The 27991-nt window shown below is 38.3% G+C and overlaps 1 protein-coding gene across 1 annotated transcript in view; it reads left to right on the top strand.

Annotated features, from left to right (window-relative positions):
• Window positions 1–6492, top strand: part of cntnap5a (contactin associated protein family member 5a) — a gene marked incomplete at both ends in the record, with an annotated part of 66261 nt that extends 59769 nt beyond the window's left edge. Inside the window, 6 exons of the mRNA XM_079463864.1 lie at window positions 358–582; window positions 1898–2031; window positions 2296–2380; window positions 2897–3100; window positions 4378–4452; window positions 6296–6492. Of these exons, the coding sequence (XP_079319990.1) occupies window positions 358–582; window positions 1898–2031; window positions 2296–2380; window positions 2897–3100; window positions 4378–4452; window positions 6296–6492 (920 nt within the window). The remainder of the gene's footprint in view (window positions 1–357; window positions 583–1897; window positions 2032–2295; window positions 2381–2896; window positions 3101–4377; window positions 4453–6295) is intronic.
• Between the last annotated feature and the right edge of the window lie 21499 nt (window positions 6493–27991).

The following is a 27991-nucleotide window of genomic DNA, read 5'->3' as shown; positions in this document are numbered from 1 at the left end:
GATGTGTGTCTAACTGCTTCTTTTTAGTTTGATCTGGTGAGCTTACTGAGCTGATCAAAGATGATGAGGATGATACGAGAAAGGCTGTTCTGTTCTCTACCCGTCTGTATCTAATCAGAGCCGCCTGCCGGTGATGATGCAGACAGACTGAGATCTTCTATTTAGATCTTTCTATCTGTCTCTCTAATAAGATTCTGTTCATCTTATCATCCATTCATCCAACTTTTAAGGCTTAATACATGCTGCTGTAAAACATTTGCATCTTCTTGAATTTTTATTAAACCCCACATACAAGTAATAAATATAATATAGACATGCACTAAAGCCAAATTCCACTTTGTCTCTTTGTGTCCACAGAGGTGTCCATGTCCTTTGAAAAAGGTGCGTCGGTCACCTACACCTTCCAGCAGCCGTTCTCCGTCATGCAGAACAGGACGCCTGCCATGTTGTCTGGTTCCTCTCAGTACAGCGTGTCCAGAGACACCATGGCACTCAGTTTCCAAACCACTCAGAGTCCGGCCATGCTGCTGACGGTCAACACGCTCAGCCAGCAGTATGTGGCAGTCATCTTAGCACTGAATGGTGAGACAACTGTGCAAACAATTTCAAAACTGTTGGGATAACACAGATTCATGTAGAGTTTATACGCCTATAATAGGTGTTCAATGAGATCCTCGCGTCTCTTAAAATCATGAATGCTGTAATGAAAGGTTTAATTTAAGGGGTAGTTATAGCTCTGTGTGTCCCACTGTCGCTCTACCTCTCTTTCTTTCTATTCCCATTTAAGTGTGCTTTATTGGCATGACAAAATGTACATTCGTATTGCCAAAGCATTTGCAGCTGGGCTGCATACCAATAGTGCAAGTATTTAAACACACGAAAAAACCGATATATGATAAAATAACGTGTGATGTATGTACTGCAACTTAAAGGGGTTTATAATATATGTAAATATATCAAAACTGAAATAGATTATAGAGTATAGTTTAAACAAAGATTTACGATAGCAAAATATACATTAAAGTGGCAGAATAAAGGGATACATCTGGTCAGGGCAGATCTGCCATACTGTATTCTCTCTTAAGGGCCAAAAACCATTGCATTTTACTTTGTTGTTTCTCTCTCTCTCTACATTAGTTTTTAAACCAAGCAAACTTGTAACCAGAATGTTGCAGTCAAATAATCAAGATCTTTTCACAGAACTAGTGTATTTTAACTTATGCAATGAGTATTCTTTTTTAAATTCAGTTATAAAGTACATACTTTTTATGGGGGTCACGAGAATACTTTGTTTTGTATGATATTAATTCACATTCAGAAACACTTACATAACTGTACTACCGCCTTCCTTTTTGTGTTAAATCCAATCAAATAGTGCTTTAGCAAATATTGGGAAGAAAGTGTGAACTGCAGCCTTTGGCACACAATGCAAGTCAGGGGGTGTCTGAGATATAAGCGTACCAACAATTTCAGCACCAACCTGTGCCTTAGTTCAGCGTTCTTTAGTCCCCCGGATCCTGGACAATATGTGCGTGGGTGATACAAATAAATGTGTTTCGACATAATCAATACAGAGCAAAAGGGCCAGAGGCTGCAAAGAAATTAATATTCAAGAATCTTTGTTTAAGCCTAGTCTATATATAAATGCTTTGGCTCATAGACTTATGCAATACTTTCATTTAGAGCTCTAGAGTCCATATGCTGGGCAAATATTGGAAGCTACATAAATTTACAGTGATGGGAGTTACATGCTTTTAAAAATTTTAAGTACCAAACAGATAATAAAATTGATTTTGTAATGATTTACGGCGCGCTCGCAAAAAAAATGTTCATCGCTGACCAGAGCTAGAAGTAACTAATGCCAAGTAAGCTAAATATATCGATCTGATTTACACAGGGAGTTTACAGATTTGGTATCGACTGCAGAAAGAGTTGAGCCCAGATGTCTTCAGCCCCGTTCGGAGGAGCCTGGCAGATGGACGACTACACAGAGTTCATATCCAGCGGGAGGGAAAGGATGTGTTTGTGCAGGTGTGATATTTAATTACATACGTGAAACACACTATAGTTGCAAATTAACACATGCAGGAAAAAATACTGTAATTGTATTTGCTTTGTTAAAAAATATGAAAGCACTATAATGTGATATGCATAGTGCTTTAATATTCTTTAATGTATTTGAACTGTGTGTCACTTAACCTAAAGCTTATAGTAAATTAATAATTATATTATGTGACATTTCAATATGGGCAATTGCTTGATAGATTTTCGTTAATATACTCATTATTTCCTTAGGTTGACCGTGAAAATAAGAAGTATGTCCTTTCATATGAGGCAGCCTTTAACTCTATGAAGTCACTGACCCTGGGAAAAGTGACAGGTAATGAATTTATGTTATTTGATAAGAAACCGATTAATCTGTTGGGGGAAAATGCATTAAAAGCATTTTTGTTACTTTTTTATTTTCTGTTTATGGTTGTTAGGCACTCTTAAATCAAACCCAGTTAAATATCAAAAGTTCTTGTGCATCAGCTTTACCTGAAGTTCTCTTACTAAACCGTCCCCTGACTTTTCATTGCCTCTTGTGATGCTTGACGGGTTTCAAAATTCCCCTTTTCTGACATTAGCCAAGGGTTCAACAATGAAGGCTGTTTGCAGTTCGAAGCCTTTTATCTTTTATTCAGTGGTTCAAGGTGTCTGGCAAACATGAAGCCGCTATATTAACCATTAATGAGCACCTGTGGGTAAAATATCCAGGGATTTGGAAAAGTGTACGTAGCTTCAAGGATTCTTGTCCCTCTGTAATTATGGCATTTATGATCATAAATATTTTTGAAATTCAACAAAAAATGTCTGAAATAGGTTCATTATGTTCTTTTTCCATTTTTCTAAACAGGAAGTGATGTCATGGATGATGAGGTAGCTCATGCTGGAAGTAAAGGTTTCATTGGCTGCTTCTCATCTGTCCAGTACAACCAAGTTGCCCCTCTTAAAGCAGCGTTATTGAACAGAGGTAGCTCATTGGTTAGCATACGAGGAAGTCTGCTGGAGTCTAATTGTGGAGCATTAGCTGACCTTTCCACTTCTGTGTCTCGCTTAGGTGAGTACTTACACAATGATTTAAAGACAGAATTAATATTTTTTATATCTCAGACATTATTTTTACTCAATAAGCATATACACTGATAACACACAACATCTGGGAGACGTCTATTTGACGCTACATTGACATCTGCAATACTTCTCGGAGACGTCTGCTGTCAGATGTCATATAGACATCCAGAAGACGTCTGTTACCGCCTTTAGCTACCTTGTAGTTTCAATATGTATATATAACTCAAATTGAGTTAAGAGTGTTTTTACAATTTACCAGATTCTCCGACCTCCTCACTCACTTTCTTCCAAGCAAGATCCTTTTTATTCCTGTTTTTATAAAAGTAGGAACGTAAAGCTCCGGGTGTCCACAAACAGAGATTATGAGCTTGTCCTCCATTTTGTATTTCTGTCTCCGCTCGCTACGTCGTCTACGTCACTACTAGAGCAGGCTCCTGATTGGTTAACGCGGCGCGAATTTTCGCCAAAGTTCAGATTTTTCAACTCGCACCATTCGCGCCATTTGAGCTATTCGCGCGTCTATCGCGTCTTTGTATTGACTTAACATGTAAATCACTCGCGCTTGACGCCTCATTCGCGCTCGATGTGAACACACAGTAAGATGTTTATGATTTAGAATGGATGTAAAACTGCTCTTTCTAAGATGTTTTTACAGAGCAGATGTTTTTACAGACGTACCTGTGCTAGCTGCAATATTTATAGCACACATGCTGTTTTTACTAAAAAGATTAGTCTGTGGGAAAATGTTTATCACCACAATAAAAAGGTGTATATGCCACAATTTAGTAAAAATTCAATGTGCATGTATTAAACAACAACGTCCCTATCAGAGTAAGGGGCCGTTCACATTTCGCGTCTAAAGCCGCACGGAAAATCGTGCCTCGTCGCTTACTCCTTTTTCCAAAGTGTTTGGGAGCCCACCCTCTCCTGGTGTCTGCCGTTGCTAGGCAACCATGGGCTACGCTTGCCGTTATGATGAGGAGGTTTTAACAAAAGATAGATGCATTAAATGCGATGAGAATACCTTTGTTCTGGAAAGTTAAATATTTTTATCTCAATGTGGCGGCAACGTGCCTGGAAAAATATCAATCAGGACCGCTTTGCTCCCTATTTGAGCATGGTTGCCGCGGGTCTACATTTAAAATAACGAATTTGCACGCACAGAAGACGCAAAATGTGAATGGTCCCCTAATCCTGTATCTCTTTATAATGTTCATAAAAAACACAACATCAGGGATGTCTTTTTGTTGGGTGCATCTGTAGATCATGGCAAAGAGGTGGGCAAAGATAATGAACTTCACGGAGACGACGGCCAGCCTGATTCAGCTGTAATTGGAGGTTTGTTTTATCACCTCATCCTGCTTCAGTGTTTCATTTGTAACAGTCAGTGAAGTATGAAATGAGCTCTCGGTATCACACATATTGTTTATGTTCATCTTTTCTCTTTGCTCTCTCTATTTCAGAAATGTACCAGGACTTTGTGTCAGTAATTTGTTGTTTGCTGTAACTTATGGCAATACAATTTCTATTGGAACTGTCAGAAGAAATTGTTCACAGTTAGTTGACGGCGTAAATTTTTCATTAGAGGAAGAAGGGGATTTGTAGGAAGTTATGTGAGACAGAACTCATTGCTCCTAATTTCTATACTTGAATCTTTGGGTTTCATCTACAGTAGTAATCATTAGAGCTGCATTTGATGTTTTATAGCGTTTCTCTAGCTCAAATGGAAAGCATTACACAAACTAAATCAATCATATGGGTTTGATTCTCAAAGGAACGCGGCATGAATGTGTAAGACCTTGAATGCACTACGTCACTTTGAATAAAAATATCTGCCAGAGTCATTGGCAGTGAAAGGACTAGAGCCTGTGCAAGCAGTTGACATAGAAATGTGTTTTCCATTATATTATGGCCCATTAAACAACATGACCTGGCGGTTATTGTTATGTGATCCACAAAGGAGAACTGCTCTTTTAAGATAACACACAGCTGGAGGCATCTACTGTGTGGAGATTTGATGGGTGAGGTTCTGGATGGCATGAAGATGGTTTCATCTTGTCAACACTGAGCTTGAGGTGATGGCTGCCTGACGTCCAAAAAGTGCAGATGTAGAAAGAGGACATTAAATGTAGAATTGAGTGACTCTATCCTGGTGATAACAGAAGCCATGTGATGGGATATCTGTTGCTGGGGGCAGTCAAGTGGAAATGGTGCCTGATGGGTAAGAGTGCAGTAATGGTGAACATTTCCAGCTGATTTGACCTATTATCCAGACAGAAATGTAAACCAACAGATCAAGATCACAGCTCTGCCAGCTTGAAGATCACATTGCTTGAAGAGTAGTACAATATATATGTAGACAGTAAAGAAAGAGGGATGATCTTAAGAGTTTTCTCCCAAAAACTGCACCTCAGCGGTTTTTGGCGATTGCTTGGAGGTTTATTCTCAAACAAGGTTAGCAGCAAAGTGGGAGAGGTGACCTGGCGTGGGTGTTGCCGACTTAATTGTGGATGATGGCCACTTTACTTTCGAAAGGGTCACGAAGTCCTCGCCAAAGTGGAATAACTGGGGGAGGATGGAAAAGGAAATGTGGAGAATAAATATGAGCGTTAGAGGAATAGTTCACTCGAAAATACAAACAGTGTCATTATTTATGCTACCGTATGTTGTTTCAGACCCATAAGACTTGTTATGAGGACACAAAAGAGTTTTTTAAGAGTATCCCACATAAATAAAGGACTGTGGCTCCAAAATATTAAATAAAGGACTTGGGCTCCAAAAAAGAAAACTCGAATAAATGTAGTTCATATGAGTCATATTATAGCTTTATTCGAGGAAGAGACCCAGCCATCTGATTATATCAGAAGACTTAAAGGAACAGTTCATTTGATCACCCTCTTCTCCCATAGTAGGAAAAATTGCTTTATTAATTCGTACAAATATCTTTCTCTGTGTTCATCAGAACAAAGACTTTTGTACAGATTTAGAACTCGAGGGTGAGTAAATGAGGACAGAAGTTTAATTTTTGGGTGAACTGTCTGGGGTCCAAACCAGCTAAAGTGTTAACTTTTTGTTCTGCAGAAAAAGTCACAGTAATATAAATGATAACAGAATTTTTTGGCGCAAACTGTACCTGTACCTGTACCTTTACCCATAATCTGAAGCCCTTTCTTATTCACAGGTGTGGTTACGGCTGCGGTCTTCGGTACCTTCTGTGTGCTGGCAGTGATGACACATTTCCTTTACCAGCACCGGCAAGCTCAAAGAGCCGCACGCCTCCAGGAGAAGGAGCACCAACGTAGCCTTGAAGCCGCTTACAGGGCAGAGTTCCACCTCCACAACCCTATAAGAGACAGCATGCAGGAATATTACATCTGATAGACACTGGCAGTATCTTTGTAGTTTTAAGTACGAAATTCAGTTCCTCCTGTATCTCCTTCAGCAAACTTGTTGTGAGGCCCTTTTATATCCAGAATGGTTCATACTGTAAGAGGTTTCCTCGCTTTGGGATCGTCGGAATCCTCAGATCAATGTAAGTAGTACTGTAGTCTGTAGTTTTCACAGTGCTTACCCACAAGTGTTGGAATAACTAACGTTAGATCATGTCTGGGATGTGAGTGGTGTGTTAGGAGGTGTTTTTATTAAAATGAATAATATGTCCTCTGAGTAGATGCTGGAATGAAGGGAACGTGCTCAATGGGCTGTAGTGCATGTTAATTCATGTTAACTCCTGGATTGAGATCTGTCGTCCTGCATCGACATGTATTTCAAGCATGTGAACCTTTCTTGTTTGCCAGAAACGCATAAGGTGGCAAAATCGTTGCAGGCAGGTTTCCATCCCATTTTTTTGGGACACTAGATCATAATTCTGTATTACTTAATGTAAACTATACAGTAAACATGACGGACGATTTAAAATATAAGAGTTACATAATACATCTCTTTCATTTTTATGAAGAAGCTGATAACTATCTTATTTCATTTAGTAAAGATTCCAACTGTGCAGAAATATTGTTGTTTAACATGAACAATACCCATATGTGTGATAATGTGAACTATCTGCCATGAGGGATGCCACGCGCCCATCAGTCATCCACTACAAACAGCAAATTAGGAAAACAAATTGAGCTTGAAACATCATGTGATGAGATAAAATATAGTCTTAGCCATTATACCTTCATCGCCTTGGAATTGTAAGGTTCTATATAAGATTTTTGTCAAAACTAAATTATTCAGATATTCGTATCCTGTGACAATTTATTGACATTGTGCTGTTTTATTCTGTGTGTTTCTTTGAAGATCTTTTCTTAAAACTGCTCGAAATGCAAATAGAATCTTCTAATTCCAAGATGACACCTTGTTATTAAATGACAAAAAGATTGTCATAAAATCGAATTAAAGGTTATCACAGATTTCATTTGATAGAGATCATCATAGATTTGCCTCGCCTGACCATCCATGACACAAAATGATACCATGTGTAAACAAATCTGTCACCGACTCTCCACCATCCACTTTTAACATCTTAGAAGATGAACACAATTCATTTTACAGAGAAACATATACAGTTGACAAGAATAACTTTATTTGACAGACGGTTCTGAAGCAGATTATAACTGTAGCAGTAAGAACTCACGTTTTTGCCAATACAAAAATCAGTATTCATTCTGATGCTCGTTTTTTTTTATTTGTGGTTGTTAAAACTAAACCCCATCTATGAAAGTCTTTTATATTTGATTCTAATCAAAACCAACACAACCATGCAAATACGTTATTTTTGTTGAAAATAATACTTCACTCTTTTTCCCAACTGACACAAAGGTAGTTGTCTCTTCTAGGACTGGACTGACAGGTCTTTCTCTTTCTCTTTGAAAACTGAAGTGTCCTTTGTAATACTTATCTCTTACACTATTTTGTACCTCTATTGATATGAATTATTTTAGGGGCTGTTTTGTATGAATGTAAATGTACAGATATATTGTAAATACATGTTTAATAAAAAATACACTTTTTTTATCGATGTGCCATATTTTTGTGAAAGCACCTAACTTCATTGACTCAATTGACTACAACTTGCATCCAGCCCTATAGAGGTTTTGGGTATATTTTTCACTGTATTTCACTGTACAGTTACAGAATTAAATGCATTATTAAAGTCCATGTGAACCAAGAATAGCAATAGATTGAAGTATTGTGTAGAGAAAAATAGAGGGTTTGTGAAAAGCAGGAGATTCATTCAGACATGATTGGTAGACATACATGGGGACATACAATACATGAAAGTAAGAACAGTGCAGATTAAACAACATCAAGGAATCATAAAATAACCTGTTTATAGGATAATATATTACACATCAGGTGTACTCTTGGTTGAGCATAATGATGCTTAAAATAGTGGTTGTGCATCATGCTTTTTAAATCCAGGTGAGAATGGGTGTGATTTGTTTACATTTACATTTAGCCATTTTGCAGACACTTGTATCCAAAGCGATTTACAAATGAGGAACAGTTTATAGTATGGTTGGCTATCAAAGCACATATAAATCACGGGAAATATACAATCCTGGATGTATCAGGGAAAGCAGGACATTTGCAAGACTCCGCAGATGGTATAGATCAGACAAAAGGCAGCAATCATGATTGAACCATGGCTTTTCGTCGCAATTTGCAGCCCGTTCTGCTTTGCAGCCACTGCTGTCAACATTTTCTTCTTGGTTTGGCTCGTACAACCAGCCGAAGGAGTGACGGTGCGCTATCCGATGCGCTTCTTGTTAATTACCATGCTATGCAATTCAGCCGTTCTACAATTTGTCACTGCAGTGGTGATAACAACTGTTTTTGTTGAGCCACCTAGTTGGCTTCATACAGTAAGCAGAGTGGTCATTTATCAAGCGTTTACCGGCAACTTTTCGTGTAACGCTTGGATCAGCATTTTCTACAACATGTCGATCGTTCCGCACAAGCGTGACATCTTCGTATGGATTAAAAGGAACGTTACCATGATAGTATATGTTGGCTTCGTGTCTACTCAGGTACTTCTTTTAATTTCTCTATCAATGGGAACAATAACATTCATGCAGAGTGCATCCACGACGATCAATCTAACTGTGTATCACAACACGACACTGACCGCCGATAAAAGACTTGCTATTTTTAAGTTGTCAAATATGTTGTTTGTCTTATATTGCACCTGTCCACTCATCATACTGTCCATCTCTTGGGGCAAAACCTTTGTTTATCTCCGTGGACATTTGAAGCAAATGGGACAGAATAAATCTTTTTCCCATTCCCAACAGAGGAGCCAGATGAGAGTCACGGTCATAGGCATGATCCAGGCTGCTGTGTTCCTTCCCAGTAGCCTTTGGACTGTAGTCGCTGCTTTTCTCTATGCATTTAACCTTTATGAAGTAATGGATCCCAATAGATACATAACCATATCCTTCTGTGCTGTATCCAACTTAGGCAATCTACTGTGTTTTGGATTTTCCCAGTCTGTGTTTCGTGTTAGAATTTTAGGCCTGTTGAATAAAAAAGAGGATTTGTGAGTATGTGAGGCTTTGAATGTAAACAAAACAAACACCTCTTTTTATAATTATTGCCATGTATTAGAGAGCCAAAAATGTGAATGTGAAATGATCATTTTAACCATTTTGCCTCTATCTTAGTCTTTAGCAGAAAACGCAATAATTTTGTCCTAGTTCATTGCTTTAGAACCATTTTTTTTGGTTTGCAAAGTAGGTTTGTTAAATACCCCTGTGCTTTTTTCTCTTTATTGCCTGAGGGTGGTTCATGAGGCCAGTGTAAATGTGCCACCCTTTCATTTGCATATATCTCTTTTATGGAACATTTACAGTGAAGCAACATAGCAGCCATTGAATTCAATCTAGTCCCTAGATTTGATTGAAATCATATGTAGTCAAATCCATGCCCGCACTTCAAAAGGGAGAGGTCTTGAATATTTGCATTGACTAAACCTACTTTATTCCCTAGTACCTGTGTGTTACAAGTTTTTGTTAAAACCAAAGTTTGTCTATTAAGCAGTGGTTTTGGATTATTCATTCAACAAGGTTCCACACGCCGGCTCCCGTTTTATACCCAGATATCCGGGGGCGGAGCCCGGCATGCAAATTTCATTCGCCAATTTCATTGGCCTTTTCAAAATAGTCAGAAGATGATTGGTTCTCAAGGGCGAACCCCATCTGTCGGTTCGACACAACGTCGAGAGTTAAGAATTCTTAAATTAAGAATCTTAATTTAAGGTAGTAATATACAATTGGAATGGGACTACAATGGCAGCCAGGGTTGCGTCCACACTGTATTAAATACTTCATTGATATCTCCATAGAAAAGCAAATGCATTGATAATTTTTGCTGAGATGTAGGCCATTGTAACTTTTGATGTGAAAGCCATTTGAAATTGATTCAATGCACTTGGCTGGGCACATTGTCTTCTGTTTTGATGGTTGACTGCTTCTAATTCATAAATCCTTTTCTCATGTGCTTACATGCGTCATTATTTTATCATGCAATTAAAAGTTAAATGCATTCAAAATCACAATACTTTCCTTTCTATTTTTCTGCATAAAGCAAGCATGATTGAGCATTTTATGAATAGAGAAATACAATGTCTTACACCAGACATACATTTAGAACTGTCTGTTGAAAACTACAGTAATTATGAAGTGAGTCCCTTATTTAATAAATAGTAAAGCTTGAAGAACAACAATTTGGTGTTTTTATCTCATTATCTGGCTTATCCCTTTCCAATGACAATCCAATAAAACACTGTAATAATTCCCTCTGGGTGCTGACACTTGCTAAATCATTTTACACTTCAAATATAGCTTAGGGAATAGAAACAAAGGGCGACTTGTGAGGGAATAACAAAGTCAGCCTACACGAAATTGAATTTTGAAAGGAAGGAACACGCTCAACCTTTAGGATGCAAGGCTGCATTTAATAATTTGTAAAAGTGCTGCTACATACTCGTGTAAGGTTTCTATTTATGAAGACATTCTGATCACATTTGAAGCATTGAGAAAACGTAAGCAGATCATGCGTTAGAAAAAGTATGGAAATGTTGAAGGATTATGATGTTGAAGGATTATGGACAAGTGTTGACAATGATATACACCCAATAGTATTGGGATAAAGCAGTAACTCAACATTATTCTGAGTGCCAAATAATAGTGCTCACTGAGAGGTGAGTGTAAAATGAGATACGCCATTGAACTAAAGGTTGAAATAAATGCAAAATGTTGCATCATGCGGTGTTATAATTTATATATTTTACAAAAAATGGGACTTACCTGACTAACCATACCTGATATGAAACAGCTGAAGAGCACATTTGCCTTTTATCATTATCCGTCCTTTGGGACCAATAATGCAGTGCAGCCAAGCACTCGACAATAAAACTGTCAGCGATCACAATGATTCGTTTTCTCTCTCCTGAAGAATATCTTTATCTAATTTCACATGAGTCAGTAGCCTCTAAGGAGTGAACACCACAGCAGGTAATTAACTTTGAATGTAGATCAAGAGGAGGTGCTGCATGGTTGCCAGTTATCTGCTGTTGATAAAGTGAGCTCAACCCTTGCCAGATCAGCAGCAGTTAGATTTGTTGGATAGCTGTGACGCAGGAGCACATGAGGATTTGTTGTTACATTTGATTTGAGAGATGTATGTTAGAATAGCATTTTTGCTGTGTTTATGAATATTAGTTGTTACAGAGAAATCATTCATGTGTGTCCTTAAAACTTTAAAGACACCTGTGTTTCCTCAGATGGTACACTGGCAGAACACACTGGATAACTTTGGATAAGCTTTTAGATCTCTGTGAAACTTCTTGCATGAACTTCTAAAATAAATTCAAGGGTTCAAGAAGTTCAGCAAGCATGTACTTGAAAGACCGCAATTGGTGCTTTGAGACGTTTTTTCGATTTTGTAGATGCACATTTGTGACCCTGGACAACAAAACCAGTCTTATGTGTCAATTTTTCGAAATTTAGATTTTTACATCAACTGAAAGCTGAATAGTTAAGCTTTTTATTGATATATGGGTTGTTAAGATGGGACAATATCTGGTGGAGATACAAGAGTGTAAATCTCTGGAAGTAAAGGGTGCAACAAATTTAAATATTGAGAAAATCGCCTTTGAAGTTGTTAATCCGAGGCACTATAGCACGCCATCCACTCACAAAGATAAAGTTTTTATATATTTTGGGTTGAAAATTTACAAAATATCTATATGGAACATGATCTTTATTTAATATCCTAATGATTATTGGCATAAAAGTAAAATCTATAATTTTGACCCACACAATGTATTTTTGGCTTTTACTAAAAATGTTCCCGTGCTACTTAAGACTGGTTTTGTGATCCAGGGTCACATTTTAGCAAACAGGACTCCAAAAATACATTCCTAAGTATAAATGTGCATCCAAAACACGCACCTCACAAGAGGGATTATGCTTCAAACTAAATCCGCCCATACATTTAGTTGTGCAATGATCAGAACACCACAAGGCTCAATAAACGAATTAGTCAGGAGAGGTGGCAGAAAATGTTTCAATGATGCATGTGCCATCATTTGTTTCCGCTACCTGGAAAGAAAAGTGGCCAGAATTAAATAATTTCTCCCCACATTAGAAAATTGTTATTGCCAAAGATAAAGAATTGAAAGGAATTTCTCATCTATTTGCAGAGGCGAAGAGCCTTTCAATTTACATTTACGCATTTACCCAAAGCAACTTGCATTGCATTTTATGATACATTTGTAGCTGAGTATGTGCAATCCCTGGGATCGAAGCTATGACATTGGCAGTGTTAACGCCATGCTCTAACCACTGAGCTACAGTAAAGCTAATTTGTAGAAAAACTCCAATTATTTTATATCCAACAAATATGAAATGTCTGTTGACTAGAACTGAGCGTTTTGTTGATTGCAAAATAAAGACAATAATTAATAAAATGTCTAAATAGGCCAGTGGGTGAGAACTGAAAAAACAATTGTCTAAAACTGGGTGGATTGTGAGAAATAGTTTTCAGTTTATTAATCGGATTACTTCACCGCAATTTCATAAATCATCAGCTTTACAGGTTTTCCAATTAATATTACTTGTTTTTCTCAGAATGGGGTGAGTATATATTCAGATTAACCAAGAGAATGGCAAAAGTCTGGAATTATGCTATTTTTCGATGGCACAGACGTCGTTGCACATATAAGGCTATACTGTATATTCATGTCTGTACCTTTAAAGGATTTTAATAGCTCTCCTCTTAGGAATTCACATTAGATGTTTGCGCAAGCGTGTGATGAGTCTATGAGTGACAGTCAATCACTCTTTAATCTGTGATGGCTTCAAAGTGTCATGGCTTTAAAAGGACCACCTCTTGCCGGGTTTATCAAGCGTGACACTTGTGCCGCGGCCCTAATGTCGTCATTTGTCACTGAAGCACAAGCACAAGCATCTCAATAAAGACATATGCATGTCTCAATGAAGCACACAGAAAGCATTCACTTATCGCTATTGTTAACCAGGTGCCATTTTTAGGATAAATGTAATCCTATGTTTACCCTGGTCATTCAGGGTTCATGATTTCGCATTGTATTTCTGTATTATTACCCTGTATTATAACTCAGTTTTTTTTTAAATAGAAATAGAATTTTGGAATTTTGAATATCAATGCAGTCAATAACACTGAAGTCACCTGTATGATGTGATTATACAACATTTCTTTCAGATGCCAAAGTTTTAATAGCTTCACAAAGAACATGAATATTTAATTAAGGTTATTTATGATTGTGTGTCTGTTTCTAAAAACTAGATGTTACATTCTAACAACTCACTATTTCAAACTGTATATATTGGGCACCAAAACCTTACAAAAATAGTGCTAACCCCACTCTGGAAAAGGGTTTCTTAACCCAGGAATCAAAAACTGTGTTACAGAATCATCCCTTCAAAATGACATTCAATAATGTTTTAAAAGGGAGAAATGTTTCTTATAGAAAAAATATGTGTTACAACATATTTCCAATGTTAATTCCTTCACCGGCAGTGTTTTTGTGTTTCATGTGCTGTAATTTAAATCTGCATTCACTTTCCAGTGCAAATCATTTTAGACCTGCCACTAGGGAATCTCTAATGGCAGTCTATTACCTAAAGGAGTGCTTTTATGAAATTTTGCTGACCCAAATAATCATACAACACATTCAATGCAACGTGTATTCCGATAGTCAGCACTTACATGTAAGAACCTTCTGTCAGCAAAAATATAAAAAATAAAGGAAAATAGATAGGGGTCTTTAGTTTTTTTCCATGATCTTACACTTGAGAGACCAAAAGATGTGTATACAGTGTTTAGATGAGGAGCAGCTTAATGTCCATTAGTAAAAAAAGGAGCTTTAATTGACTTTGGACGCAGCGTGATGACGTACGTCTACTTACATCTCAGCGGGTAAGCCAATTTCTTATGTTCATATGGAAGCGACCAAGTAAAAAACATAATTGTTCCCTATGGACGCTATGCGCGCACCGGATGTAACAGAGCTGGCTGAGAGAAAACACATAGCGATGCATAGTGCATAGAGTTTATTGTGGCCGCAAGGTTCACAGTATGGTTTATACATTGGAGTTTGCAATTTTAAATGGGAAGAGAGCAATATCTTTGTTATTTTGAAAAAAATACATTTTTACTGGAATAATGCTATACTGTGAGATATCATGCACACTGCACAATACTATTAAATAATGAAAATGATTTTCATAATTACTGGAGCATAATATTCATAAGATTTGATTCACAAATATAATACTTCAATACTGTGGCCTTCGTGTCCTAAAACAGCCTTTTAATATTTATCACCCCTCTAGACTGACAAAATAGCAGAGGTGAACGGAAGAATTAAGCAGCAGTCAGAACAAATGTATATTTCTCAGGTTTGACATGCACAATTATGCAAAACATGACAGCCCTGAATATATAAGCCTCTGAGAACGTAAGACCATTGCAAAAACAGTCAAGGCACCATACTGGGAGACAATTTACAGGCATGTTTAAAAGTAGTTCACATTTTTACACCCAAGCGCTTGAGTGTAAACAATGTCTGATTAAGACATCTGTAGACAAAATGCACTTTAAATGTAAGAAAAAATGTATGTTTAACCATTTGCAAATGATTGTAAAGGATGTTGATATTGTTGAGGGAAGTACAAGCAGTCTATTCAAAGTTACACAGCATGCTGAACAATGCATTTAAGGTTGGAAACATTTACAGCAATTGGTTGTAGGGTTGAGAAAAGGTCTTACAGCCTTAATGGCAAAGTGGATTTATCATGCAAATGATGCAGATCATCAGTGCGGTTTGATATGGTTGTAAAGCAGTATAATTTGGGATTTAAGGAACAGGGTTTTTTACTTGAAAAGGGCTCTTTTGTCCTAATTTTCATTGCCGGCTAGAGTGTATTTTCCTTTTTCTCTATAATAAATGTTGAAGTAAGACAAAGTTGAAGTCATTGATAAATGACGATTAATGTGTTTGCCCAATTAGTCAACATTTTAGGTTAGTCTACTGAAGTGTCAAACTACTATGCAAAATTTTAATCTTTCCATAGTTAATAATCCAGAATCTGAGTAAAGGTCAAATATTCTCAAAGAAAAATAAAAATGTAAACAGAAAGATGAACACAAAAATAAGCACTAAAGTCATTAAATAATCATTTTGTGTGTTTACTGCAAACGTCCTGCAGCTCTTTCTCTCTAGTGTGTTCTCTAACTAATTTTAATCAGTCTGAAGGGAGATAATCAAATAAATGTTTGGTTTACACAGTATAATACAAATAAATGTCAGTTTTAACAGATATATTTACAGTATTTACCTAATATAAAATACTTATTTGTTATATAGTGTTTCGCCATTTTATGATATTACAGTAATTCAAAAAATGTCTCCAGACACATTCACAGAATCATGAAAAGTTCGGAATTCACTGACCTCAGGACCAACAATGATTCTTCATACTTTTGTCTGACTCTTTTTTTGTGCAATTCAGCAGAAAAAAAATCTCACAGCAACTACCCTCGAAGGCTTTAGTGATGGCCACCACCTGTCAGTACTCAAATTACAGCCTCTTGATCCCCCATGGAGAAAATATTACATTGTGATTATTACAATCGCCATGTGGCCAATAACAGGCCAGTAGCTGTTCAGGTTCCATTAAAGGCATTGAGAACGCAGTAATGGGAGGATGGGGAAACCGACTAACTACGACAGAGAGAGAGAGAGAAAAAGAGAGAGAGAGAGAGAGAGAGAGAGAGAGAGAGAGAGAGAGAGAGAGAGAGAGAGAGAGAGAGAGAAATACATAGAGGCTATGGAAGGTCCTCAAAAAAGACAGCTACCTGCCAGCTGCCTGTAAATTGCTTAAGAAAAAGCACCAAATGAGAACAAGGGTTCTTTCATGCTCTACCTTTAAGTGCAGAAACGTGATTATTTTGTAATATCTTTTAATAATAAAGTTCCATGGTAATCTGCCTTTAACTATTAAACTTGTTTCACAACAATGAGAGAACAAAATGAGACTTTAGCGTTATGGCTAAGGACACAAATATTGTAAGATTTTAGGTATACAGTACCAACCTTATTTAAACTAGACTCTTATATTTGTGACCCTGGACAACAAAACCTTTCTCGAAAAAAAGAATTCTGAAGGCTGAACAAATTAGCTTTCCACTGGGATAGGACAATATTTGGCAGAGATACAGATATTTACACTCTGAAATCTGATGGAGCAAAAAATCTAAATTTTGTTGTTGATCAGATGTGCTGTATCAGGCCGGCTAATTCCAGATTTGCTTCATAGGATTTGGTGTTATAATCCCACTGTTCAGCACAGTTGAATTGCCCAATAGGACAATTCCCACACCTTAAGTGTGACAGGGGAGCAGTCAAGACTATGAATAGAGGAAAAGAGTTCGGTGGTTCACTGGGTTCGTCATGTAGGCATTCTCTGTGTTTGGGGGATGAATTATTATAGAAATACATACTTACCTTTGCTATTATCAGAGAGACATCTCTTGTGTGTCACATCCATTATTCTGGGTGAAAAATGCTTTTGGTGATGTGCTGCTGATAATGCCCTTATGGTTACCAACAATGCAACACATCGTCAGTTGTGCACCTCAGCCTCATTGGGTGTTTCAGCCCTATACGACAAGACACCCTCAGCCAAGGGAGGCCCACCACAGGTTGATCAGACCTGGGTGTGCGTTGCATTGTTACATGGTAATTTGGCAGCCCGTGCTGTGTCCATCCGCCTCAACCACAGCCAGAGGCATCTTCTTTCCGCACCACTGGGCAGTTCTTGATTATCCTCTACTGGACCTGTCCTCTGAACCCCACTTCCTGTGTCAATTTGATCATTAGATTAGATTAGAGGCTGCAGCCTCAAAAACACTTACTTTGCATGCTGAGTGCCCCCAGTTTTGTATGGCATTACATTACAACACACAACATAATTTTATTACGTGGTCATTTGGCAGGCCATATTGTGTCCTTCCGTTTCAACCACACTGCTTCTCTCAACAATAGTAGCAAGTTCTTTAACTACCCTTCATCGGGCCTGTCCTCTGATCCCCACTTCCTTAAGCAGCCTTGTAGTGGAATTGGAAAAAAGCCCCTGCAGCCAAATTCCAAAGGGAATACCAGAGATTCTTAATTTCAAATGCTTCATTAATGGCCAAGGTACAGTAAACTCAACTATGATGACTGTCCTACTGGAGCTGGACCACAGAATCATGTCCGGTAGCAGATTGGTCACTGCAATTTAAGGGTAAAATACGTTTTTGGTTTATGTCAACTCGCATTTCCCAATCCCTGGCTATATTCAGTCATCTGAATCTGGGGACAAGGGCTTGGTCCCCGCCTGGGCGTTTTGGGCATTTGATTTCACTCTCTTTGTCTCTTCTGGTGCAGCCAAGCACTTTAGTGAAGGGTCATCACCTGCAGCTAAAGAAAAAAACGGACCTGCTTGTGATACCAGCCAACCCAAACATTCACCACAACCTTGCCATTCAACTAGGCTCATCAACTATCACACCGTCCAGCACAGCCAGAAACCTGGGGGTGGTAATCGATGATCGGCTTAACCTCACAAGTCATGTTGCCAGCTCCACCCGGTCCTGTAGATTCATCCTCTACAACATTAGGAAAATTAGACCTTTCCTATCGGAGCACTCTACGCAAGTCCTCGTCCAGGCTCTTGTCTTGTCCAAACTGGATTATTGCAATGCGCTTCTGGCTGGACTTCCTGCTTGCACAATCAAACCTCTCCAGATGATCCAGAATGCGGCGGCAAGAGTGGTCTTCAATGAACCGAAGAGAGCGCATGTAACTCCGCTATTCATCAGGTTACACTGGCTCCCTGTTGCCGCCCGCATAAAGTTCAAAGCTATGATTCTCGCCTACAAGACCACCAACGGGTCCGCACTATCATATCTCCACTCGCTAGTGCAGATCTATGTTCCTGCCAGATCACTGCGGTCTGCAAAGGAAAAACGACTTGTGGTCCCATCCCAAAAAGGAAAAAAGTCACTCTCCCGTACCTTCTCTGGATCTGTTCCACATTGGTGGAATGATCTACCTGCTGCTACAAGATCAGCAGACTCTGTTGCCATTTTAAAAAAACGCCTAAAACGCATCTCTTCCGTCAACACGTCTCCGATTGATTTATCCTAATTCTTTTCCCTTTCCTTCTTAAAAAAATAAAATAAAACAATACTAACCTCACTATTCTCAGCTTTGTATACTGTGCTAGGCTTTAATGGACTAGTTTGATGCACTTATGTATTTTTTTGCCTATGTTGTTATAATTGCTTCCAATGTTTCCTCATCTGTAAGTCTCTTTGGATAAAAGCGTCTGCCAAATTACTAAATGTAAATGTAAATGTAGTACTTTATTGTGGCGCCATGTATATATCCCCTGTGTCAAGCTCTTCTTACAACCCACAATAATATGTTTAACGTTTGCTGGAGCTGCACATATTTAGGTGGCAGGCTGGATCCTCTCCACACCTAACATGCATGATTTTGCACCGTTCAATGCCTTCCCACCTCATCCATCAGCCTTGCTTGGCTTGAGATGACTCTGGTGCATCTACCTTCTTCCTCTTGATGCCGTACCTCCTCCACCACTAGGTGACGCCGTTCCTTTTCACCATGCGGTGTGGTTGATCCCAAACCAAGTCCCCCTCTGCCATATTGGACGTGTCCCACGATGTCCCCATGTCTGAGGGCTGCCTTCGCATCTACTATCGCTGTTGCTAGGTTCCATTTCCTCCCTGTTTCTACTGTTGGAGCAGCATATCTTACACAGGGATCACAGGTTTGTTTGAGCGTCCACTCCAGCCTCGTTCTGGTGCATTTACAGTATACTCCTCCACAAAGGCTTGAAATGGGAAGAGAAAGAGAGCTCCATTCCCTTACAGCCGTAGGTTGGCTAAGGCATTTTGGTAGCCCAAGCAATTTCCTCACTTGTGTACTCACCAATCTCTCCAGGTTCTTGGCATGAGACACATTGAAATTGGCCACATCGGGCGTGGCAACAAACCAAAAAGAAAGCACCAGAGTCAGTTTCCCAGAAAGAGTTGTATTATTGATTTTCTTGAATCCACTGACAGTCACTTGCCTTTGTTGTTCCACCTGTTCAGCATCTTTAAGGTCTGTGGTGTACCACCATCCAAGGCTTTTGATGGGCTTGTCCATGACTGTTGGTATGGGCTTTCCCTTTAAACAGAACCTGTCGTTGGTGAGCCGGCTCTTGAAAATATTATTTTCTAGGATTTGCTTTGTTTGATCTCCATTTGGTTATGCCAACCTCCTGCTGTTGCCATGCGGTGGTAATGTACCACCTGTGGGGTAATACAGAATCGAATATTGTGGCGAGCGGGCCAATGTGCAATCAGCGTCGCCAAGGAAATGGCGCAATCAAGCCGCCACACCTGCCGACCGTTGGCACCTGAGTCTCATCAAGCTCACCCCTTATAAGCGGTGGAGGAAGAGGAAAGGGTGAGCTTGTTCTCCTAGTCGCTCTACGACTAACACCATGTTGTGTTATTGCTTGTTTACAGAGACCGGAGACCATCGGCCAACGATCGGTGGACACCACAAGACACATCCACGCACCCTGGGATTCCCCACGACTAGGAGCATGCAGGACACCAAGCTAATTCCCCCACAGCTCTCACGTGCACGGCTTGTTTTCATTAATAAACCACCCTCTGGGGATCGAAACGCAACCTACTGTGTCTGTTTTGCTCTCTGGCCGCCACAATATCCTGAAAGTATGCCTTGACCAGCTTTGTTACCTGCTCTAGAAAGTGGAAGAAGTCAGAGGCTGTCCACAGCAGCATATGTGACACTGATCCAAAGGCATTGGCAAGATCTAGAAAAACCATATGCAGGTCTTTCTTCTCCTTGTTTGCATTTTAATGCTCTCTATTGGCTTACCGCTGTAATGACTTTGTGGAAAGTAGATGAGCCTGAAAGCATAAAGTCTAAGCTTTACAAAGATACCAAAGTTGAGTGGGTTATTCCCAAAGAGCGGGCAGCAGTGAGCGATGTTTGTTGGTGTGTTTCTGGCCAATTTGTTGGTAATTTGCTGCATCCACTCACGAAAATAAGTTTTGGTACAGTATATTTACATTAGGAAATTTACAAAACATCTTCATGGAACATAGACTTTATTTAATGTCCTAAAATTTCAAAATACAAATATCAATAACTTTGACCCATACAATGTTTTGTTGGCTATTGCTACAAATATTCCTGTGCTAGTTAAGATTATTGTGGTCCAGAGTTGCATATACTCATGCCAATATTTAATATTGCAACATCATTTGTTTTTAACATTTCAACTATGCATATTGATCAAATATAGTGTATTATTTAAAAATAGACAAAACATTTTAGAGACACTGGCGAATGCATAATTAATATTCGTCCCCATTTATACCATATTGTGTTAGATTTCCTGTTCGTACATGTTTTAGATGAAAGAGCTTTTAAAGTTTTAAGCTGCAGTTGTAGAACATAGTGCATTGTCTCAAAGGGCATCAAAAATAGTCAAATGGAGAAAAAGACGAGGGAGTAAATATCAGCTAATTTCATGCACATTGGCAGGAGCATTGGAATGTTTCTTGCTCTGCACTGGGACTCCTAAGCATCAGCCTGGAAATGTATTAGTGAGACTCATAATAAATACACTTTTCTGATGGTTCTGCCCATTTTTGGTGTTGGGACTGTCTTGTTTGTTCAGGTTTTCGCAGGCATTCTGATGACATTTAAATGCCGAACCGGTTTGTCTCTGTATTGTCTTTCTTTTTGTTTTAAACAAAGCTGACACAGAGAAATGAAAAATGTTCAACTGAGATCATTATTTCTATCTGTTGACCTTTCAAGTTGATTTGAATCAATAAAGTTTTTCGGGTATAATTATTCACAAAAACAAGTGTCAAAAACGACACTCAAGTTTTCATTGGCTTTTTTAAAAAACAACAAAACAGCAAAAAGAGAGTCTTGTAAAGAGGGTGCGTTTGATTCATTGGTGAATACATTCCAAAGATATAAGAGAAAAAGCAAAGTGCGGAAGACCGCAATATACGGTACACATATATACTGTACATCAATACCATGTACAAGGTTGTTTGTCTAGGTGAGGCACAACAGTACATTTATAGATTGACCTATTAAAACACACACCGAAGTTCAACTTAATAGTCAATAATATACAGAAGCTGAATTTTTCTTAATGAATTTCATGATTTCAATGTGTTCTAGTGCCGTGATTTTCCTCTGTATCGAAATTACATTGCCAGTGATAGGAAACCGAGTTCATGATGTCACCCACGAGTTAAACAGCTCCAGAGACCCCATGCAGCACTAATAAATGGTTTAATTCACCCTTCAGTCTGAAGATCATGTTCATGTTATTTATCCCTCTGAATGAGTACAGAGGGGATTTTAACTGCTATTGCAGGCCTTCTGGTGTAAGAAAAACCCTAAGAAAAACAAGGAAAACAATAACTATGCATGATTTCCACACTGATGGGCAGTTTGCATTTTGTAGATTCAGTGCCGGCAACTGGGTGGTCATTGGTTTCAAGCTATGAGGGTAGTTTGGCCCACTTTTTCAACACTGTTGGGAAGAATATTTCCATTTAAATGATTACTGATCCCTACAGATAGAGGAAAAGAACATAGGGTGTCTCCGCAAGGTCACAGCTATTCAACCATGGTGTGTCAAAGAGAACAAACACATGCTGTAATTGATTTGACTGCTTCCCGTGTGGTTAAACTGAAGCTCACGGGTCTGAAGATTTATAGTGTGTTTGTCACCTACTGACATTTTTAGAATAGGTAATTCACACGTTTTGGGTTTAGCATGGTGTTGAATTAAACAAATAAAACATTACCTTTATACAAAACTTTTGGCATTTATACATTTAGTTAAATTTGTTTGAATGACCTGTGTTTATATGACTTGGAGATGTTGAATGTTGGTCCATAGACTTTAGACCAGTCACTTTGGTCCATAGTGATTTTACTAGGATTTTTTACTTGTACATTTGGTCCTTGATGCATATAAGGCAAAACTAGACACACTCACAGTACATTTACATTTAAATTATGTAAATTATCTTTCCCTCTTAGGGACCTTTGGTGATATTAGGTTTTACGAATCATACCCCCACACTTTATGGGACTTCAATTAAGAATCTTAGGAATTTATAAGAACCCTTCAGGTTATCCCAAGTTAGTTTTGTTATAAATTAAGAAACCCCACCCTCTTACTCACACACAACCCTGGAACAAGTTGATTTTCATTTTATTCCAGCACTTAGCGCCAGGTGTGTGTGTTGGCACTTTTGTTTTGCCGCTGCTGTCCATCAATGAGCCAAAACAAACATCATAGATTTCCAGTCATCCACCTTTAGCCTCTGACTCCCTGTTACCTCCTGCCTGTTTACACTGTCTTTCCATCCCAATTGTCCAGGATTCAGAGATGCTTTAAGGAGTAGTAAAGTGAATGGCAGGGAGGTGAAATGAAAGAAGGAACAGACAGGAAAAATGATAAAAAGACAAGGACACAACAGAAGAGTGACAAAGACATGATTAGATTGTTAAAGGATGTGACGGGGGAATTGATTGTATTGGGGCTGATGGACTGTGCAAAGATAAGACACAAAATGATGTACATTAACCTGCAAACCCATTTAGGCCGGTACCACTAAAGTCAAATTGCAATGTTGTTGTAGTTAATAGTTAAACCACGTAATGTGTATATTTGCATCAGTCACTTTAAAAATAGAGCAGAATATGATCATAAGATGATCATAACCAATGTAATAAAGGTCCTGTGCACCCCCTGTTGGTGCATAGTGAGTCACTGCATTGTTCCTGTTATGTGATTTTGTGCATCTGCCAGTTTATTTGGTGACATGCATTGATCTGCGAGATTGTATCAGAGCTAAAAAACAGAGAGCTGATAAAACACGGAGGCTTAAGTTAGTATCTTATATATTCCTGAGTTGTTAAAACACTGATAAACCTTCGGTCTCTTGTTTACTGTACACAGCCTACCCTCAAAATTTCTGTGTGTGGTAGAAAGTAATGCATCTCTGCGAAGGTTGGCAGAGGACACAATACCTTCTTAAAATTATTTTTTGGATTTGACATCACAAGCAGAAGCTCCAACAATTTTACCTGAATTTGTAACTATTTTGCAAGGTGGCTAATAATAATTTGTACAATGTTTCATGTACGTTTTAGTACGATTTGCTTTCGCGCCAGTGACATTTATACACATTTGCCACCACATAAAATAGTCTATGATTTTCTGACAATACTGTATCTATCTGTTACGAACACGCCAGACTCCACCCAAGCATCACGTGTTATCTCCCCCGAGTTCTGATCACGATCACCTGCATCTCATCATCACCTCATCACCACCAGCACTTAAACCACCACAGTTTCCCTCACTCCTTGTCCGGTCTCGTTAACGTCACACGTCAATGTCAAGGACTCCAGACAACCACCAACCTGCTTTTCAAGCTCCGGTGTTTCTCCTCGTCTCCCTCGTCGTCGTCCTCCTCCTCATCATCCACCTCGTCTCCTGTCTCCAGTGTCCTCCCTGGTTCCTGTTTGGTCCATCTCTAATCCTCCTCCGTGAGGTCTTAAGTTTATTTGTTAATAAACCTTTATCTGTTTCAGACTTCTGTGTTCCGTGTCTCTCTGTCGTAACACTATCTGCTCACTGTGCACAATAATGCATGTACTGGATGTGATAACAGGAATATGAGGACATCTTTGTTGCTTATAATAACATCAGCATTTGGACAAAAGTAGTGGAAAGTCTCTGTCCCCATGATTATCGATTCCAGTATTTCCAGTCAAAATAGATATTAATGCTATACCATACAAAAGCATATTAAAGAAAATTAAAAGTTAAAATGTTACTATCTGTTTTACCAAATGCAACATTTGGGGAATGGTCTTTTGTGTTCTGAAATGACTGTACCCATTTGTACAAGCCAGTATAGGGTTTGGGCGATGAGTGTAAGTTCAGGTCTGGGTTTTATGCAGACCAGTCAAGTTCTTCCACAATAGACTGAATCAATCATTTCTTTTTGCACAGGGGCATTGTCACGCTGGAAAAGAAAAGGGTCCTGCCCAAACTGTTGCTATAAAATTTGAAACACACAATTCTCTAGAATATCAATATATGCTGTAGCATTAAGATTTGTGTTCACGGAAATGATTAAAGCAGTCATACCTTAATCAGAAGGGGACGTCCCAATACATTTGTGCAAATATAATCTACATTTAAATGGCAATAGCAAAGGCCTTATATACACTCTCTGATGCAGATAAAATAGAAGTAGGGTTAATGCCCTGCACTGTCTGTCCAATTACACCAATGCCAAGAGAGGACGTTTGTCAACATAACCAATTAGAATTGATTTTCTCTCAAGGTTGTTTGTTGTGGGAGGGTTGGGGCAGGTATAAAAGAGGGCTGTGATTTTTTTCTAAAAAGAAATACAATTTCGATTAATTTGATGCAAATGGAACATTGCTAGTGCCATCCTTTCACCAATAAAACATAGAGTCCCGGCCATCAAAGACATAGGAGCTGTTGTAAAGCATCATTTACCACAGGTAATTTACCTGCTGGATACTTCTAGTTATGATAGGACTTGTGCCATCTACAGTAATCAAAATCGTGTTTTAGAAACAGGCACTACATAATGCCTTTGCATAATTTCCTCCACCACTGATTTGTTTCTGTGTGTGGAACAAAGAGAGGCTGTAATGTTCTCTGTGGCAGCCAATCAGAGACCTTTCTAAACGCTTCTGCCTCGGAGGATGAGGGATCTTGTTCTGGGTAATTACTGTAAACACCCATCTCACTAATGGAAGACAATGACTGAAACAACAGCATAGCCAAAGCCAAGAGATACCTGATGATAACTGGGGAGTTTCTGATGGGACGTAAAGAAATGTTCGTAATTTAGCGAGTTAAATTGCTGCGAGCTCATCTGTTTTTTATTATGAGTACACTGTATATTAATACTTATTGGCATAAAAAACGGATTTAATGAATCTAATTATATTTTTCTATCAATCATGTTTTATTCACAATAGATCTACGATAACACATTAAAGCATTTAAAAAGTTATGAAATTATGAAGCAGGGCTGTCATTTTTTTCAGTCTGAACGCAATATTTAGACAATTGCAAACTCAGCAAGTAAAATAAACAACAGTTGTTAGCTACGTAAGTAACTTACTTTAGTATGGCAAATGAACATTTTACATATTATTATTAGGAAGTGCTCTAAACCATTATACTACATCTAAATATAAAATAGTTTTCAGTTCATTGATGGAGTTCAGGAATAGAATTGAATGGCATCTGGTCCGTGCAAAACAGTGATTAAAACAGTTTGTGCAGCATCTGTGCTCTCCAGTTGTCACAAGTCACCAATCATTTTTAGACAGTTAGATGACAGCAATTAAAATTCCACTTTCTTCTAACATATCCAAATTCAATTTACATCGTAGTATCACAGTCAATCAAAACTGGACTGAAAGAACCATGTGTTTGCTGGGGGTATCTTTAGCAACTATGCTATTTTATGGATTTATATCATCATGTCTCTATATTTTTGGTGGTTTAAAACTCAACTCCATAATTTAACCGTACTTGGTATATTATTGGTGAAATTTGATGAATAATATAGTTTAATTCAGTCATTCTCAAACTGCGCAAAAATAACTGTGTTATCTTCTAAATAACATTTAGCTAATCTTCGATTTATTGTTTGATTTTAAGTATTAATCATATGCCATACTTAGATTTGAAGATATGAAGACCCCTCTATCCAAAAACAAAAATGTAAAACAAATTGTTGGTGTACAAACTTATATTAAAATACAACCAAATATCATTTTAGGTCACTTTAGTACTGTGTTAGAACAAGTGGTGATTCTCAACAAACACATTTTTAATCAGTATAGCAGATGAGATATTCAATTTAGGACTGTCAATGTCATTGCTTCGATGCATGAGGTGATGCTCTTACAAAATGGCACAGTAGGTTCTTCAGAGTGATGAACATAGAAAAACGATTTTGATTTCCACACTATTTTACACTACAAAGATTCTGTGTGTCCTGTGTGTTTAATTCAGAGCATATTGGAATAATAGGTATACTGTCATGGTTCTGTCTCGTCTTGTCAAGTTTTTCTTGTCCTGGGGCAGGATCATGACAGCACCACGTGTTCTGTGTGGAAGCTCGTAGGCATCGATGGCTTCGGCATGCCACAAGCTCTTCGGTCTCATCTATGTCCCCGCCCTCTCGTTACCTTGTTAATGATTTCGTTATGGTTTCATGCCCCTCACCCGTTCCCTGCTAAATTTGGTTCCTTATTTAATGGCCTTAATGGCCTTTTCTCTCCTGTGCTCTTTCGTTTTGCTTTATTCTTAGAGTTTTTGCTGCCTTGCTCATTCGTCTTGTCATAGTCGAGTGTTTAGTGGTCTGTTGATTTAGTCTAGTCAGTTTAGTGGTCCTGTCAAGTCCGTATATTATTGGTATTCACGGTTTCTCTGTGTTTTACCCCCTTGTGGGTCTTTGTTTTGTGTTTTCAGTTAAAGTCTTTATTTTCCCTCACCTACTGCCTGCGTTTGGGTTCTGCTTTACCTTGTTGTTACATACATACTACCAGACCATCATTGTGTTTATTGTTATTTCCTAATTTCCCATATATATCTTTCATGTTTATTGTATTGTATGTTGTCTTTCTCGTGAGGAGGAAACTAAGTAAAAATGTTATTTAATGTTCATTTATTATACAGTCAATTAGAGTCAGGTTTTCATTGGCTCTGTGGAATCATACACCTGAATAAACACATTGGGAATCCTGCATGTAGATCTACAGATGGCTTGTGCTGTTGGTGTGAATAATGATGACAATTTTTATTGCAATTATATGTGTTGTATATGCGTATAAATGTATCTTATTTTATTTGATTTGCATCAATATTCACACTACAATTATTTTGTTCCACAATGTTTATTTTGATAAATGAGCTTCATGCTTCATTTCTCCAGCTGCTGTCTTATGTTAAAAAAATAATTGACAGACAAATGCAAATATTTCACAATACGGCCCACACCCATGCATAACTATTTTTGTCTATTTGCTCCTATCAGGCAAATGGTGTTGCTCCTTCCCTAGACTCACACTGACAAATGCTGTGTGTTGTTTAAGAGGCGGACTCTTTTCAGCAGTGTGTTGTTCAGGAGGTGGGGC

The sequence above is a fragment of the Barbatula barbatula genome, assembly GCF_947034865.1.
Source record: "Barbatula barbatula genome assembly, chromosome: 9".
NCBI classification, from domain to species: Eukaryota; Metazoa; Chordata; class Actinopteri; order Cypriniformes; family Nemacheilidae; genus Barbatula; species Barbatula barbatula.
Note: the sequence above shows the minus strand (reverse complement) of the source record. Positions and strands in the feature narration are given on the sequence as shown.